Source organism: Gekko japonicus, unplaced genomic scaffold (genome assembly GCF_001447785.1).
Source record: "Gekko japonicus isolate JY-2015 unplaced genomic scaffold, Gekko_japonicus_V1.1 scaffold367, whole genome shotgun sequence".
NCBI lineage: Eukaryota > Metazoa > Chordata > Lepidosauria > Squamata > Gekkonidae > Gekko > Gekko japonicus.
The window spans coordinates 138,221-155,314 of record NW_015163617.1 but is presented as its reverse complement, the minus strand read 5'-3'; the positions used below and the strand labels follow the sequence as shown (position 1 = coordinate 155,314).

The 17,094-nt window shown below is 51.4% G+C and overlaps 1 protein-coding gene across 1 annotated transcript in view; it reads right to left on the bottom strand.

The window, feature by feature from the left end:
• Positions 1-17,094, bottom strand: part of KTN1 (kinectin 1) — a 128,991-nt gene that overhangs the window by 38,852 nt on the left and 73,045 nt on the right. The window contains exons 25-29 of the mRNA XM_015407425.1: positions 12,334-12,424; positions 12,181-12,249; positions 8,407-8,444; positions 5,747-5,870; positions 5,540-5,623 (exon numbers count right to left, since the gene is read on the bottom strand). Of these exons, the coding sequence (XP_015262911.1) occupies positions 5,540-5,623; positions 5,747-5,870; positions 8,407-8,444; positions 12,181-12,249; positions 12,334-12,424 (406 nt within the window). The remainder of the gene's footprint in view (positions 1-5,539; positions 5,624-5,746; positions 5,871-8,406; positions 8,445-12,180; positions 12,250-12,333; positions 12,425-17,094) is intronic.

Sequence of the window (17,094 nt, the reverse complement as noted above, 5' to 3'; positions counted from 1 at the left end):
CCCCCCGCCGCCTTCAGGTACAAGCTCTCCCTCTTCTGCGAGGACAGATCTGCACGTCCCGTCCCCCCCAGTAGCTAGCAATCCAAAACAGTCCAGTGGAGCCTGAGAGGTGGGTGTTGCTTTCTGACACACTTCCGGTGATGTCATGGGGGTGTGGCACATGCAAATAAGTTATGTTAACGAGCTCCTGCACCTCTTTTTCTACAAAATGACCCCAGGTGGAGCCAATCCAACTTATGCTGGATCGTCTGCTTTTCCTGATGCCTTCAGCTTTCCTAGCATTATTGTCTTTTCCAGTGAGCCTTTTCTTAGTGTGTAGTGAGTTCAGAACGCTTCAGATCTGTCATCTCGCAATTACAAATTCTGGTGGGGAAGCCATGCTAGACTCCTGCAGCAAGCACAAAATGGGACTTTGGACATCTGAAAGCAGAAGTCCCTAGTCCTTTTGAGCCTGTGGGCACGTCTGGAATTTTGAGAGGGGGTAGTGAGCGCCACCCACAAAAGGTGGAGGCAAAACCCAAAATGGCTGCCTCAGGAGGCGGAGCCAAATGGAATACCACATTCCTCACACCTCCTGCGAGGGAGGAGATCCTGAAGGGGGAAATAAACTAAGAACTGCCCAGACGCCTGCCAGTTTTCCTCGTCTTCTGGTGGAAAGCCCTTTCATTTGAATGAGGTAAACCAATAACAAAGCCCTGCCTTTACGATGGCCCTGCCCACTTTCTGAAAATCTCAGTGGGCATGATAAAGGAATGTTCTGGCAAGGTGACACACGGCACCCACAGATACCGCACTGGGGAGCCTTGTCTTAAAGAGGAGGAGGAGACGAGATTGGATTTGCACCCCGCCCTTCAGAGCGTCTTACAAACTCCTTTCCCTTCCCCTCCCCACAACAGACACCCTGTGAGGTAAGAGAAGAAGAAGAAGAGATTGGATTTATACCCCGCCCTTCACTACCCAAAGGAGTCTCAGAGCGGCTTACAAACTCCCTTCCCTTCCCCTCCCCACAACAGACATCCTGTGAGGTGGGTGGGGCTGAGAGAGCTCTGACAGAAACTGCTCTTTTTTCAAGAACAGCCCTTATCAGAACTACGGCTTGCCCTAGGTCATCCAGCCAGGTGCGAGTGGAGGAGTGGGGAATCAAACCCGGTTCTCCCAGATTAGAGTCCGCGCACTTAACCGCTACACCAAACTGGACTAACCGTAGCACCAGTTTCTGTGGGCTGGCTAGATCCAAGCCTGGTGGCACCCCAGAAATCAACCAGATGTTCAGGGTACGAGCTTTCGAGAGCCAAAGCTCCCTTCCTCAGATACTTTGACACGAAAAAGTTTATACCCTGAAAACCTTGTCGGTCTCTGAGGCGTTACTGGACTCGAATCTGGCTCTTCCACTGCAGACCAACACGGTCCCCCTCTGAAACGATCGTCTGTGGGCTGGTTAGTACATAGGGTTCCCGTTTCCCAGGTGAGGGCGGGGAATCCGCCGCCCCCCCCCCCCGCCCAATGCCGTTGCTGCGACAAGCTGATGTCACCCAGAAGTGACGTCAGCGTGGTGGTGATGTCAGGGGGAGGGGCGACACTCTGCTTTTTGGGCAAAAACTCTATGATCTGAGGCCATTTTTACCACAGAGTTTGCCTAAAAAGCAGAGTGTCGCCTCCAACGTGCTGATATCACTTCCGGGTGAGGCCAGCGCATGGCACAGTCCCCCCCCCAACCCCTGGAACACCCCCCCCAAATCCCCCTACTGGCATGATGAGGGGACCTGGCAACGCTGTTAGTATACCTGTGAAGTGGGTCACAGCCAGTGACAGTAAATGTGTGTCTTTATGGTGCCTCCAAACTTCTTTTTTTATACATTATTGCTGTAACCACCACAATCCGCTTGCGCTTTTAGGCCAAATGGATCTGGGAGTGGTTTTTCTAAGTGCCCTAGTGAATTCACAGCGGAAGCAAGACTTTAACCGAGGGTCGGGGTGGGAGACCAGGTTTCCTGCTCGGCCGCTAGGCTACAGTCACTGTCCATGTCTCCTTGAGAGGAAACCACAGAAAATCAATAAAGGATGGCATGAAGAAAGAACTGCTATCTGCAGAAAAACCAGCGCGCAGTTCTGAAGCAGTTTTCAGAAGTTCCTCCACACAAGAAACAACGGAAGGGGCAGGCGGATGGAGAGGAACGGAAGAGAGCAGCAGGAACTAACGCTGTTCCCCCAGCCGAAAGGAAGGTGAACACCAGGGCAAAGAACGGCTTCCGTTATGCAGAGCTGACTTTGGTTTAGGAACTCCAGCCTCCAGCTTGTTTTCAAATGGAGTTGATAGTCCTTAACAAACTTAACCTACACTTTTTAACTTCCGTGCTGCGTGGCTCGGGAGTCCCCAAACCTTTTTGAGCCTGTGGGCACATTGGGAATTCTGACAGGACACGGTGGGCGCAGCAACAAAATGGCTGCCACAGGTAGCGGAGCCGGCCACAAAATGGCTGCCACACAATGGCTGCCCCAAGTAGCTGAGTCAGTCACAAAATGGCTGCCACATAGTGGCTGCCACACAGTGGCTGTCCCAGGTAGCTCAGCTGGCCACATAATGGCTGCCACAAGTAGCGGAGCCGGCCACAAAATGGCTGCCCCAAGTAGCTGAGTCGGTCACAAAATGGCTGCCACATAGTGGCTGCCACACAGTGGCTGTCCCAGGTAGCTCAGCTGGCCACATAATGGCTGCCACACAATGGCTGCCACAGGTAGCGGAGCCAGCCAAAAAATGGCTGCCACACAATGGCTGCCACAGGTAGCGGAGCTGGCCACAAAATGGCTGCCACACAATGGCGGCCCCAGGTAGCTGAGCTGGCCGCAAAATGGCTGCCGCAGCTTAATTTCAGTCACACAGTGCAGATCCTTGTGCTGTGAGGGCAGCAGCTGCCAAAGCGGTATTTTAAAAAAATATGCACAGCCAACCAAATCTCCAATGGTCAGTCAGAGGTCTTGCTGAACAAAAACTACCTGGCCCTGCCCACTTCCTTAAAAACACTTGGCAGCCAGCAGAAAAGGCCACAGTGCCCAGGGGCACTAAAATTCCTACAAACGGAGGAATTTTATAAGTTTGTGAGCTCTACAGTTACACAAGGGTAATGTCGTTCCTTATAAGGCTTTTCAAGGGGGATGGCGGACAGGCTCCAAGCTTTTTGACCACCACCACCCCGCCCCTGATAAAGCAATGCTTTAGTAAAGTCGCACCAACTTCTATTGATTTGTGCAATCAGAAGATGACACAATGCACAGGTAGGGGGGGGGAAAGGCAGGCACTGCACGTCTTTGCAAAGGGCGAGTCGTTGACCTCAAACAGCCCCTTGAGACAGGGGTGTTTGACCGCCCTGAACATTCCAGCACAAGGAGTTAATTGGGGGGGGGGAGAAAAGGGGGGGCAAGCCAATGCAAGCCAAAGTATCTCTGGAACGGGTGAAATGGAATTGCATAAAGATCATGCGCGAGGCAACAAAAGGTGGCTCCTATGGACTGAGCCATGACTTCCTACGGTCCAGGCCTGGTGCATAATTGCCGCTAGAACGGGTATCCGACAAACACATGCGCTAGGCACAAACGGTTCAGCTCTCTCCTTCTAGGGTAGTCTCCTAACCACAGCAGGTCGGGGCAGGAGAAGAGATGCCAGGTCCATTCCCTTGGCACCTTCAGTTCAAGGATCCTGGGGTGGTGGGCAGGGCTCCCTCTAAGCTGTGGAGTCTTGTGAGCAAAAATTCAACTTTGTGAGCTGCTGGCATTAAAGTTGTGAGCGAGCGATTTGGCTACTGCATAAATCAATTTGCTCTGGAGCCATCCTTTTTGAGCCAAGACAAAAATGTGTGAGCCAGAGGCTAAAAAAACTGTGGGCTAGCTCACACTAACTCAGCTTAGAGGGAACACTAGTGGTGGGCAGTGTTCCCTCTAAGCTGAGTTAGTGTGAGCTGGCTCACAGTTTTTTAGCCTCCAGCTCACACATTTTCGTCTTGGCTCAGGAAGGGTGGCTCCGGAGCAGACTAACGGATGCAGCAGCCTAATGGCTCGCTCACAACTTTAATGCCAGCAGCTCACAAAGTTGAATTTTTGCTCACAAGACTCCACAGCTTAGAGGGCCACTGCACCAGTGAGAGGCAGCAATACTGCAGTAGATGGACTCACTCAAAGCTTTATAATATATTCAGAGCTTTGTATATTCAATCAGCTGGTCTTGCTGCTGGAGGAGGGGGGACCATGGCTCAGTGGCAGAGCCTCTGCTCGGCATACAGAAGGTCCCAGGTTCAATCCCCGGCATATCCAGTTGCACAGGTAGGAGGCGACATGAAAGACCTCTTCTGCCCAAGACCCTGGAGAGCGGTTTCCAGTCTCAATAGACTAATACTGACTTTGATGAACCACAGGTCTCAGGTGGAGACTTTTCACATCATCTCCTCCCTGATCCTTTCGACTGGAGATGCTGGGGATTGAACCTGGGACCTTCTGCATGCCGAGCAGATGCTCTACCTCTGAGCCACGGCCCTTCCCTAATAAATATGAAAACTGAAAGCTGCCTTATACTGAAGTCAGACCTTTGGTCTATCAAGGTCAGTGTCATTAACCTACTGTCTGGTCCTTTCAATGGAGATGCCGGGGATTGAACCTGGGACCTTCTCCATGCCGAGCAGATGCTCTACCACTGAACCATGGTCTCAATCCTCTTCATTCTACTATTGTCTGTCTCTACCCTATGGGAGAACATAGTCTGGACAGACTACAGCATTGGCTGTTGGGCCAATACTCCCCAAAATCTATCAAGCAGGTTGAGGGCCATGAAGAGGATGGGGAGGGGGCCATGGCTCAGTGGTACAGCATCTGCTCAGCATGCAGAAGGTCGCAGGTTCAATCCCCGGCGTCTCCAGTTGAAGGATAAGGTAGGAGATGACGGGGGAAACCTCCACCAGAGACCCTGGAGAGCGGCTGCCAGTCTGAGTAGACAATACTGACTCAGGGCTCTTTTTGTAGAAAAAGCCCAGCAGGAACTCATTAGCATAATAGGCCACACCCAACAGCAAGAACCCATTAGCACATTGGGCCACACCCCTGACAGCACAGCTCATTAGCATACTAGGCCGCACCCCCATGTTACCAGAAGTGTGGTCATCCAGCCACACCCACCTTTTGCTTCTTATTCTGTTTACCTTGTTTGTTGTCCAAACCCAGGGCTTTTTTTGTAGCAGGAACTCCTTTGCATGTTAGGCCACACACCCCTAATGTAGCCAATCCTAATGAGTGTCTGCTGTTGGGTGTGGCCTATTATGCTAATGAGTTTCTGCTGGGCGTGGCCAACTTGGGAGCCAGCCGGAACTCCGTTCCTGTGCGTTCCTGCCCAAAAATAGCCCTGCTGACCTTGATGGACCGAGGGTCTGATAAGGCAGCTTTATACGTGTCTGTGTGACCGTGAGCTTCTTGTCCAGCGGCCCCCAGAAGCTGAGCTGCAGGGCTTGTCTACAACAATAACCCCCCCAACACACATATTTTAGAAACAGGGACTTACATTGTTCTTCTGCCTCTGCTGCTCCACGGCCTGCTGCATGGTGCTCAGCTCCTCCTGGAGGCCGGCGATCTCTCGCTTCTTTCCCTGTAATGCAGAAGAAGCAAGAAAGTCACAGGACGCCGGGCGCTGACAAACCCTTCCTCCAAACTGCAAGCTTTCCCCCAGAAAAGGCTGCAGAGGTTCTGGGGTTTAGCTGCCCTCCGTCACCACCCGTGGGTTGTCTTTCGCAACCCGTGGGTTGCCTGTTTGCGCAACGCCCGCATTCCTCTCTGTTAGGACGAAGATGCCTCTTTGAAAGCTCTGTTTCAGATTTCTGCTTGTCTTCTGGTTTCTGTAATCCAGATTCTGCCATCCGAACGCTCTTGCACTGTTTTACTGGATGTTGCACACTGCTGATTGCATTTGGCTTATTTATAATCTGCCAAGGCAGAACCTACGCTCCCTATTGAGCTGTGGAGTCCTGGGAGCCAAAATTCGACTTCGTGAGCTCCTGGCATTAAAGCTGTGAACCAGCGATTTGGCTGCTGCATCAATCAGTTTGCTCTGGAGCCCTCCTTCCGGAGCGAAGGCAAAAGCGTGTCAGCCGGAGGCTAAAAAAACTGTGAGCTAGCTCACACTCACTCAGCTTAGAGGGAACAGTTTTCACAGGGTGTCTGTTGTGGGGAGGGGAAGGGAAGGGAAAGGAGATTGTAAGCCACTCTGTGACTCCATTGGGTAGTTGCCTCGGAGCGGCTTGCAATCTTCTTTCCCTTCCCCTCTCCACAACAGACATCCTGTGAGAAATGCTCCCTCTACACTGTGGAGTCCTGAGAGCAAAAATTCCACTTTGTGAGCTCCTGGCAATAAAGTTGTGAGCGAGCAATTTGGCTGAAGCATAACTTAGTTTGCTCCGGAGCCATCCTTCCTGAACTGAGACAAAAAATGTGAGAGCCGGAGGCTAAAGAACCGTGAGCTGGCTCACACTAACTCAGCCTAGAGGGAACACTGCTTGGGACTCAAAGCGGCTTAGAGCACTGTTCTCCCCACCTCCATTTTTGCACCACAACAACCCCCTGAGGTAGGCCAGGCCGAGAGTTTGTGACTCGTGGGCACTCAGTGAAATTGCTGAGCGGTCGGGTTAGAATGGATAAAAGGAAGTCCTTCTTCACCCAAAGAGTGATTAACACTTGGAATTCACTGCCAGAGGAGGTGGCGGTGGCTACAAGCATGGACAGCTTCAAAAGGGAATTAGATAAGCATATGGAGCAGAGGTCCATCAGTGGCTCTTAGCCACAAGGTATAGATAGGGGCTCTGGGGCAAGGGATGCTCTGTCTTCTTGGTGCTTGGGGGGGGCACAGTGGGAGGGCTTCTAATGTCCTGGCCCCACTGGTGGACCTCCTGATGGCACCTGGTATTTCTGGCCACTGTGTGACACAGAGTGTTGGACTGGATGGGCCTTTGGCCTGATCCAACATTGGTGTCTCTTATGTTCTTATGACAGGTCCAAAGGTCACCCATGGGCCACTTAGGGGTCTAAGTCTGACCCTCTGTCCTCTACACCACGCTGGCTCTCAAAGCTTGCCCTGTTCAAGAGGCAGGCTTCATTCCAGCTGCCAGTTTGGTGTAGTGGTTAAGTGCGCGGACTCTAATCTGCGAGAATCGGGTTTGATTCCACCACTCCTCCACTTGCACCTGGCTGGATGACCTTGGGCAAGCTGTAGTTCTGATAAGAGCTGTCCTTGAAAAAGAGCAGTTTCTGTCAGAGCTCCCTCAGCCCCGCCTGCCTCACAGGGTGTCTGTTGTGGGGAGGGGAAGGGAAAGGACTTTGTAAGCCTCTCTGAGACACCTTTGGGTAGTGAAGGGCGGGGTATAAATCCAATCTCTTCTTCTTCTATCATTAATCTGGAAGGTTTTATCCCTGTCTGTTTCCACTGCACTAGATTCGTTCAACAGTGTGGACAGAAGCACAGCTGTGCTCCGCCACTCCTCATTCCCACCTCCGTGAATAGCCTCAATACATCCTCCTGCAAATGGCTCCAGGCTTGTAAGAGGTGCAACGTTGCATTCTGGGACTTAGTTCCAGCTGCACTGCTGATGTCCGTCAGTGGCTATGAGCCACAAGGTTTAGATAGGAACTCTCAGTCTGGGGCAAGGGATGCTCTGTATTCTTGGTGCTGGGGTGGGGGGCAACAGTGGGAGGGCTTCTAGTCTCCTGGCCCCACTGCTGGACCTCCTGATGGCACCTGGTATTTCTGGCCACTGTGTGACACAGAGTGTTGGACTGGGTTGGCCACTGGCCTGATCCAACATTGGCTTCTCTTATGCTGTTATGTAAGGCTAATAGCTGGGAGGGAGACCGTGCATGTTATAACTTCCACTCCCCCACAACAAGAATGATTGTTTCTCCTGCTCAATTCACATCATCTGACCCAAAAAACTTGTTGGCTCTGTCGCTACCAGACTTGAATCTTGCCGGTTTGGTGTAGTGGTTAAGAGCGGTGGACTCGGATCTGGAGAACCAGGTTTGGTTCCCCACTGCTCCTCCACATGCAGCCAGCTGGGTGACCTTGGGTGAGTCACAAGTTCTCTCAGAGCTGTTCTCTCACGAGCAGTCCTCGAAAGAGCTCTCTCAGCCCCACCTGCCTCACAGGGTGTCTGTTGTGGGGAGAGGAAGGGAGAGGAGATCGTAAGCCGCTCTGAGGCTCCTTCGGGTAGTGAAGGGCGGGGTATAAATCCAATCTCCTCCTCTTCTTTCTCTCCTGCTGTGGATCAACACGGCTACCCTCTTGAAATCATATCATGTGACATGTGGGACAACTGTTCTGGCCAATAAATGCTCCACTGCAAAGGACGTAACCAAAAACGGAGTCATGCAGCCAATACTTACAGCTGCAGGAGCTGGTCGTTCTTGCTCGCCAGTGACTCCTGAAAGAGAGCATCACAACAGAAGTGGGGAAGAGACTCAGAAATGCCGATTCTCAGCCGATAAAGGCTCATAGGGTAGTTTTTGGAACGTTACCGCCTGCCAGCTTCCTGTCTTACAAGACTGCTGTTAAGAAACGCTGAGAATGGAGGTTCCTCCCAACCAGGCCCGTAGCTACGGTGGGGCATTTCGGGGCTTGGCCCCCCTGACTTCCTGCCAAGGCCCCAGGCCCCACAACTCTCTGGGCCACCCAGAGGACTCCCCACCGCCGCCCGTTCCCCAAGCGCAGCTTGCTTCCCCACATGGGTATGGGTGGAAACTCAAGCTGCGGTGTTAGAAGATTCAAACAACAAATATATGCACTGCAAAAACCTTATTTATAAGTTAAAGTGGTTTATATGTTCCATCTTATAAAGTGCATTGTGTATTATTCATAATATTCTAAAGCAGGTATATATTCATTACATGCAATATCAACAATAATAATCAGTTTGTACAATCTAATAGCTACTAGTCAATTTACATCCTTTTTACACCATCAACCCCAATGGGAATTTCTAGAGTTGTACACCCGCTTCTCCTTGCTTGAAAGTCTTCTAAAGGGGGAAGTTTCCTTTTGTGGTTACATTGACGTTTAAATTGATGTTTGTTGCTGGTCCTACAAAAGGCCCATTAAGCAGCTGACAATCATAGGTTGTCTTTCTCAAGGTTTTTTGCAGGGTATATATTTGTTGTTTGACTCCCCGCGTAGGTAAGCAGACTGCAAACGCTACAAAAGTGAGTTTTAAAATTTTTTAAATTCATTTTGCCCCCCCCCCCCCCGACTTATTTAAAGGCCACCCCCAAATTACAAAATCCTGGCTACGGCCCTGCTTCCAACCCTATGATTCTATCATGTGGGCAAGGTAATACGGTACTCGTTTACCTTTCTTCCTCTGTGGCATTCAAAGTGCCACACGCAAGGGAATTGGCACTGACGAGACCAGAAGTCCCCAACGTGGTGCCCCTGGGCACCACAGTCCCCACCAACACCTTTTCTGCTGCCCTTCAACTGTGTTGTTGTTGTTTTAAACAAAGTGGGCAGGGCCAGGTGGGACTCTGGCCCAGCAAGGCTTCTGATTGGCCACTGAAGATCCAAACGGCCGTGCAGATTTCCCCCCAAACGTTGCTTTGGAAGCATCTGCCACCGCAGCACGAGGCTCTTCTCCATGTGGCTGAAGGGAAGCGGCTTCCTCTTCTTCCTGCGGCATCCATTTTTGAGGCTGCGCCCACCATGCTGTGGCAGAACTCCAAAGGTGCCCATGGACTCAAAAACGTTGGGGAGCCCTGGACTCAACCCAGCCCGGCTGACCTTCAGGGAGACAGCCGTATCACATGCCCTCCGTCCCTGCGAGCACACGGGATTGATTTATTTATTTGATTTATAGACCACCCTCTGGTTCTTGTTCTCATAAAGGCAGAAGGCTGGCTGACCCAAGAGCCTGCTGCCTCCTCCTAGAGTCCTTCCCTCCCGGCCGGAGCCAATCAGACAGAGGCCGGTTGCAGCTGTCGTCGCACAGTCGCGGACTATGGAACCAACCCAGAAGGAGCTGCTGCGGAGCCGCGCCGAGATAGAACCCACCACGAAGCCGCAGGGAGAAGAAAGAACAAGCTGGCAGGGTGCCTGGTAGGCACTCACCTCCCCTATATACATTGTGGCCCTAGATAGGAAGTATAATATATGCCTATGTAAACCGCTCAGAGCCTCCGGGATTGAGCGGTATAGAAATTGAATAAATAAATAATAAATAAATAAATAACAGGCAAGCAACCAGATTCTGAGACCCAGGCGAAACTGAGCTCTTATCAGAAGCCGAACAGGGCAGGGAAAGCTGGATCTCCTTTCCGTTTTAGGCCCAGAGCAAAATTTCCTTTGAACTTTTCGGACTTTGAACCTTTCGGACACAGTTCACCCTGCCCAGGATCCCGGTCCTTGTACGGCATGGGCTGTGGCTCAGTTAGCAGAGCATCTGCTTGGCACGCAGACGGTCCCAAGTTCAATCCCCGGCATCTCCAGTTAAAAGGACGGGGCAGTCGAAGATGCAAAGACCTCTGCCTGAGACCCTGGAGAGCTGCTGCCAGTCTGAGTCGACAAGACAAGACTGACCCGGATGGGCCGATAGTCCAATTCAGTATAAAGCAGCATTATGTGTTCATGTGTCTACTCTACGGGAGTTATGCTTGCCCTGTAGAAGACCACATTTTATTTGACTGCCTGATTCACACCGCATGTCATGTTTGGAAAACGTTCTGCGCAAGAGGTGACGAGGGAACCACCCTAGACAACAAGAACAAAGGCGGCCCACGTCTCCTCCAAAAGTGGCTGCCCGGCAACTGATTTCCCACCCCCTCCAAATTTATGTCTGTGACAAGGACCCCAAGTGGCATCTAAGTACGCGAGTTTGACATTTCAGACAGGGAACCCTCCAACCCGCGACGAGATCGGGAACCAGCGCTGATCCGGATAGCCCGGGCAAACCCGATCTTGTCAGATCTCGGAAACTAAGCAAGGCTGGCCCTGGCAAGTGTTTGGAAGGGCGATCTCTAAGGAATACCAGAGGTGGGACGCAGAGGAAGGCTAACCAAAGCCATCAGTCTGAAAAATGTCCAAGCCAGAAGTCAACCATGACTTTCAGGAAAGCACACAAAAAGACACATAGATGCACACACATGCAAACACACACACAAACACACACACAAACACACAAGAGAGAGATTGGGAACCTGAGGATTCTATCTGCTCTCGTTCTCTAGGGCTGGCAAATTATTTCCTCACATTTTATATCTTCACAAACTATATCCCCCGGGGGTCCCAACCAGTGTTCCCTCTAAGCTGAGTTCATGTGAGCTTGCCCACAGTTTTTTAGCTTCTGGCTCACACACTTTTGCCTTAGCTCAGGAAGGGATGGCACCAGAGAAAACTGATTTATGCAGCAGCTAAGTCACCTGCTCACAACTTTAATGCCGGTCGCTCAGAAAGTAGCATTTTTGCTCACAGGACCCCACAGCTTAGAGGGAAGAGCTGTGGAGGCTTGTGAGCAAAAATGCTATTTTGTGAGCTACTGGCATTAAAGCTGTGAGCGAGCGATTTGGCTACTGCATAAATCAGTTTGCTCTGGAGCCATCCTTCCTGAGCTGAGACAAAAATGTGTGAGCCAGAGACTAAAAACTGTGAGCTGGCTCACACTAACTCAGCTTAGAGGGAACACTGGTCCCAACCTTTTTATTTATTTATGTATTTATTTTTCGCATTTATACCCCGCCCTCCCCGATGGGCACCTTTGGAATTCTGAGATAGAATGGTGGGTACAACCACAAAATGGCTGCTGCAGTAGGCGGAGCCAGCTACACAACGCCTATCATGACTTCCCTCCAGTCGCACAGTGGAGCCCCTTGGTGCTGTGGTGGCAGCCGCTGCCGAAGCAGCTTTAAAAAAAAAAAAATCCACACCGCCAATCAAATCTCCGACGGCCAATCAGGAGCCTCACTGGGCAAAAGCTCCACTTGGCCCTGCCCACTTTCTAAAAACACTTAGTGGGCACCAGGAAAGGTGTCGGCAGGCATTGTGGTGCCCACAGGCACCGCATTGGGGACCCCCTGGTTTAAACCATGATGACATCAGCAAAGGCACCTACAACGGCAACACACCCATATTCAGGCACCCCACCATTCAGTCAGCCGGGGTGGGGTGGGGAATACCTGTTCTCCGTTCTCTCGCTTTATTTCCTGAATCTGCACCCTTAACGACTGATTCTCCTCTTGTATAGCCTACGAGAAAAGGACGACACGTTAGACACGGCTGCTCCGTTTGTAACGCTCGGTTCCCCCCACCCCGCGGCCGCCGTCATTCACCTGCAACTCTTTCCGTTGCTGAGCCATCTCTTCCCCCCTCTCGTCCAGCAAGGCCTCCATTTTGTGTATTTCCCCTTCCTTCCCTTTCAACCTGAGGACAAAGTTCGGGAGTTATTCACATATGTTATTTTGGCAGGTACAGGTCAGATCTGCGGTTTTATGACAGACAAAACCTTAGTTTCCTTGCGTAGCTGGTTTGTGGAAGATACAGAGCTGTGTGCTTCAGATAAGGAGGAACTGATTGAAAAACACAACGTGGACTGAGGGAAAAGCCCCCTCCAGAGGACAGTACAGTGTCCTCTGGTTTTGTAGCCTGGATTTATTACCATTATTGTTGTATTTGTAAAGGTAAAGGTCTCCCTTGCTCAAAAGCCAGTCGAGTCCGACTCTAGGGTTGCGGTGCTCATCTCCGTTTCCAAGCCGAAGAGCCAGCGCTGTCCGAAGACGTTTCCGTGGTCATGTGGCCGGCATGACCAAACACCAAGGCGCACGGAACGCTGTTTCCTTCCCACCAAAGTGGTACCTACTTATCTACTTGCAATTTCTTGCTTTCAAACTGCTAGGTTGGCAGGAGCTGGGACTAGAGATGGGAGCTCACTCCGTCATGCAGCACACTCGGGTCTCGAACTGCTGAAACTACCGACCTTCCACAGCCTGCAGTTCAGTATCTTAACCACTTGAGCCACCGCAGCTCCCGCAGTTGTATTTGTATATTTGCATTATTTATATTATTCAGAGTTCCCCTTTCTCACTGAGACTCAAACTAGATTACACAGAGCCAGTCAATGCACTCAACAAGATGGGACGTCCAATAAATATACGGCCAGGGACCAAGATATCTAAGGGGACCGCCTCTTCCCATATATGCCTCAACTAGTGTTACGCTCAAAAGATCGACAACTCCTGGTGGTCCCTGGCCCGAGGGACGTCCGTCTTGCATGACCAGGGCCAGGGCTTTCTCCGTCCTGGCCCCAGCCTGGTGGGACAGGCTCCCTATTGAGATCAGGGCCCTGCGGGATCTCCTTCAATTCCACAAGGCCTGCAAGACGGAGCTCTTCCGCCAGGCCTTTTGCTGAGGCGGCGGGGGCCCAACGATGGCCTCCCCAAGGTTGCTGCCACCCGTCTCCTGACCACCGAAAACTGGCCTTTAACCCACTGTACCATCGGGCCAGAATTTCATAGCCAACTTATGCTCTTCCAAGCTGTACCCATTGTTTTAATTGTTATAATGGCTTATTGTGTTTTAAAGTTCAATGTTTTAAACTTGAAATTGTATTTAGTTCAATTATGTTACCCACCCTGAGCCCGCCCACTGGATGGGCGGGATATAAATGCAAATAATAAAAGAAGAAGAAGAGGAGGAGGAGGAGATTGGATTTATACCCCGCCCTTCACTACCCAAGGGAGTCTCAGAGGGGCTTACAATCTCCTTTCCCTTCCCCTCCACCCTGAGCCCGCCCGCTGGATGGGCAGGATATAAATGCAAATAATAAAAGAAGAAGAAGAATTAGAAGAGGAGGAGGAGGAGGAGGAGATTGGATTTATACCCCGCCCTTCACTACCCAAGGGAGTCTCAGAGGGGCTTACAATCTCCTTTCCCTTCCCCTCCACCCTGAGCCCGCCCGCTGGATGGGCAGGATATAAATGCAAATAATAAAAGAAGAAGAAGAGGAGGAGGCGGAGATTGGATTTATACCCCGCCCTTCACTACCCGATGGAGTCTCAGAGTGGCTTACAAACTCCTTTTCCTTCCCCTCCCCACAAGGAGGAGGAGGAGGAGGAGGAGGAGGAGGAGGAGATTGGATTTATACCCCACCCCTCACTACCCAAGGGAGTCTCAGAGCAGCTTACAAACTCCTTTCCCTTCCCCTCCCCACAACAGACACCTTATCAGAACTCTTAGCGTGTGTGACCGCAGCCATGACCTGCCTAAGTTCACAGAATCAGCACTGCTGTCAGATGGCCATCCAGCCTCTGCTTGAAAACCTCCAAAGAAAGAGAACCCACCACCTCCCGATGAAGCCTGTTCCACTGAGAAACCCCTTTAACTGTTAGGAAGTTCCTCCTAATGTTTAGCCGAAAACTCTTCTGATTTAATTGCAACCCGTTGATTCTGGTCCGACCTTCTGGGGCAACAGAAAACAACGCCGCACCGTCCTCTATAGGACAGCCCTTCAAGAACTTGGGCCTGTCACAAATCCTCAGCCTGACCTTAGGGAACGATGTAAAAAGCCGCTTTGGGTCCCCGGTCAAGGAGAAAAGGGGGCTATAAATAATAAGTAAGCAGTAAGAAGTAAGTCCCGGGGAGTCCCTCAGTGCAGCTTTATATATGAGTTCTAGATCCTTTTCTTTTTGCAAAATATATTCAGGAGGGCTTTTCTACTCAGGAAATAGGGCAGCACGGTACAAAAGGTTTCACAAGGTTACTTGGATAAATTATTGGAGAGTGTGGTCTGTACTGCTGTGTACAGTTTGCCGTGGGCTGGATCCTATTGTGTAATTTTGCATCATTTGATTGTGGCGTGTTAAGACTGACGCTTTGCTTCAGTTTGTTTTTCTTAGACTTCTGGCTGGTTCTGCAACCCAAATCCTATTTCAGTGTTGGTTTATTGTTTGGTGTGGTGGTTAAGTGTGGGGACTCTAATCTGGGAGAGCCGGGTTTGATTCCCCACTCCTCCTCCACATGCAGTCAGCTGGGTGACCTTGGGTCAGTTACAAGTTCTCTCAGAGCTGTCACAAGTTCTCTCAAGGGCAGTCCTCGAAAGAGCTCTCTCGGCCCCACCTACCTCACAGGGTGTCTGCTGTGGGAAGGGGAAGGGAAAGGAATTTGTAAGCTGCTCTGAGACTCCAAGTGAAGGCCGGGGTATAAATCCAATCTCTTCTTCTTCTCTGAATCCCAGGGCTAGGAGGCAGCAACAGGGGAAGGCCTCAGCCTCTTTGCCCTGTTGCTGGCCCTCCAGAGGAACTGGATGGCCACTGTGTGAGACAGGATGACAGACTAGATGGACCACTGATCTGATCCAGCAGGGCTCTTCTGATGTTCTTAATCTAAGGAGTCTGTAGCTTCGCTCCTTAAATTTTCTTCCCTGTCTGCAGCATGGAGTACACTCGCAGCTGCTGGATGACCTTGGGCAAGCCATAGTTCTGGCACAGCTGTTCTTGAAAAAGAGCCGTTTCTGTCAGAGCTCTCTCATCTTCACCTGCCTCGCAGGGTGTCTGTTGTGGGGAGGGGAAGGGAAAGGAGTTTGTGAGCCCCTCTGAGACTCCCTTGGGTAGTGAAGGGCGGGGTGTAAATCCAATCTCTTCTTCTTCTTCTAAATAATCCACTTTCAATCCACTTTCAATGCACTTCCCAACTGGATTTTGGCAGTTCACACAGTAAAAAAATCCAGTTTGAAAGTGGACTGAAAGTGGATTGTTTAGTGTGTGTGGCCGCCGCCCATGAGACGGAGGGCAGGGAGGGCTGCAACAGCGCTTTGTTCTAGAACCTCTATACAGTGAGGGGGGTGTCCAGAGGCACCTCCCCGGGGAGGCTGTTCCGTAACTGTGGGGCAGCCGTCTGCAGGTCATGCAGAATCATGCTTTACCTACCCGCAGTGCATAGTAATTAGCTTCAAACTACGGGCTCAGATACTAGTTCGTCAGGCCCTAATTTCCCATGGTTGGTGGACTGGCCTGCCTTTGGGTTCTCTGTAGTCAGTTTTCAGGGCTCTTTTTGTAGAAAAAGCCCAGCAGGAACTCATTAACATAATAGGCCACACCTCGAAGCAGGAACTCATTAGCATATTGGGCCATACCCCTGACAGCACAGCTCATTAGCACATTAGGCCACACCCCCATGTTACCAGAAGTGTGCTCATCCAGCCACACCCACCTTTCCCTTCTTATTCTGTTTACCTTGTCTGTTGTCAAAACCCAGGGCTCTTTTTGTAGCAGGGACTCCTTTGCATGTTAGGCCACACACCCCTAATGTAGCCAATCCTCATGAGTTTCTGCTGTTGGGTGTGGCCTGTTATGCTAATGAGTTCCTGCTGGGCGTGGCCAACTCGGGAGCCAGCCGGAACTCCGTTCCTGTGCGTTCCTGCCCAAAAATAGCCCTGGTTAATCAATTGACGTTTTCTGAGTGGCGTCTCAACTGAGCCACTGTGGGCCGGGCCCCTTTCCAGCACCTGTTTCTGCCAGCACCAGAAGCCGTCCTAGCCAACGAGAGCCAACCCAAGGCCCTCTCGCTCTGTCCCACTCCCCACACACGCACACCGCCGAAGAGAACCCAGCACGGCGTCAAGGCGGGAGAGGCGCCACTCGGCTTACTTACAGGGCTTCCAAGTCCTGGTGGGCTGATGCCGCAGAAGCCTAAGAGAGAAGAAGAGGCATTTGCTTTCACGACGGCAACTCGGCTAAAACGCTCAAACAGCAAACAAGGGTAAAGGGAAACCATCGGCCCCGCAGCCAGAAATTTCCGGCTGGTGGGGCAGGGACCCTGGGGCAGGGGAGCGGGGAACTTATTAAGTGGGGAAAGAGAGAGAAAGAAGGAGAAGGAGAAGAAGGAGAAGGAGAGGAGGAGGAGGGAGAAGAAGAAGAACAAGAGGAGGAGGAGGAGGAGAAGAGGGGGAGGAGGAGGAGGAGGAGGAGGAGGGAGAAGAAGATGAACAAGAGGAGGAAGAGGAGGAGGAGGAGGAGAAGAGGGGGAGGAGGAGGAGGAGGAGGAGGAGGGAGAAGAAGATGAACAAGAGGAGGAAGAGGAGGAGGAGGAGGAGAAGA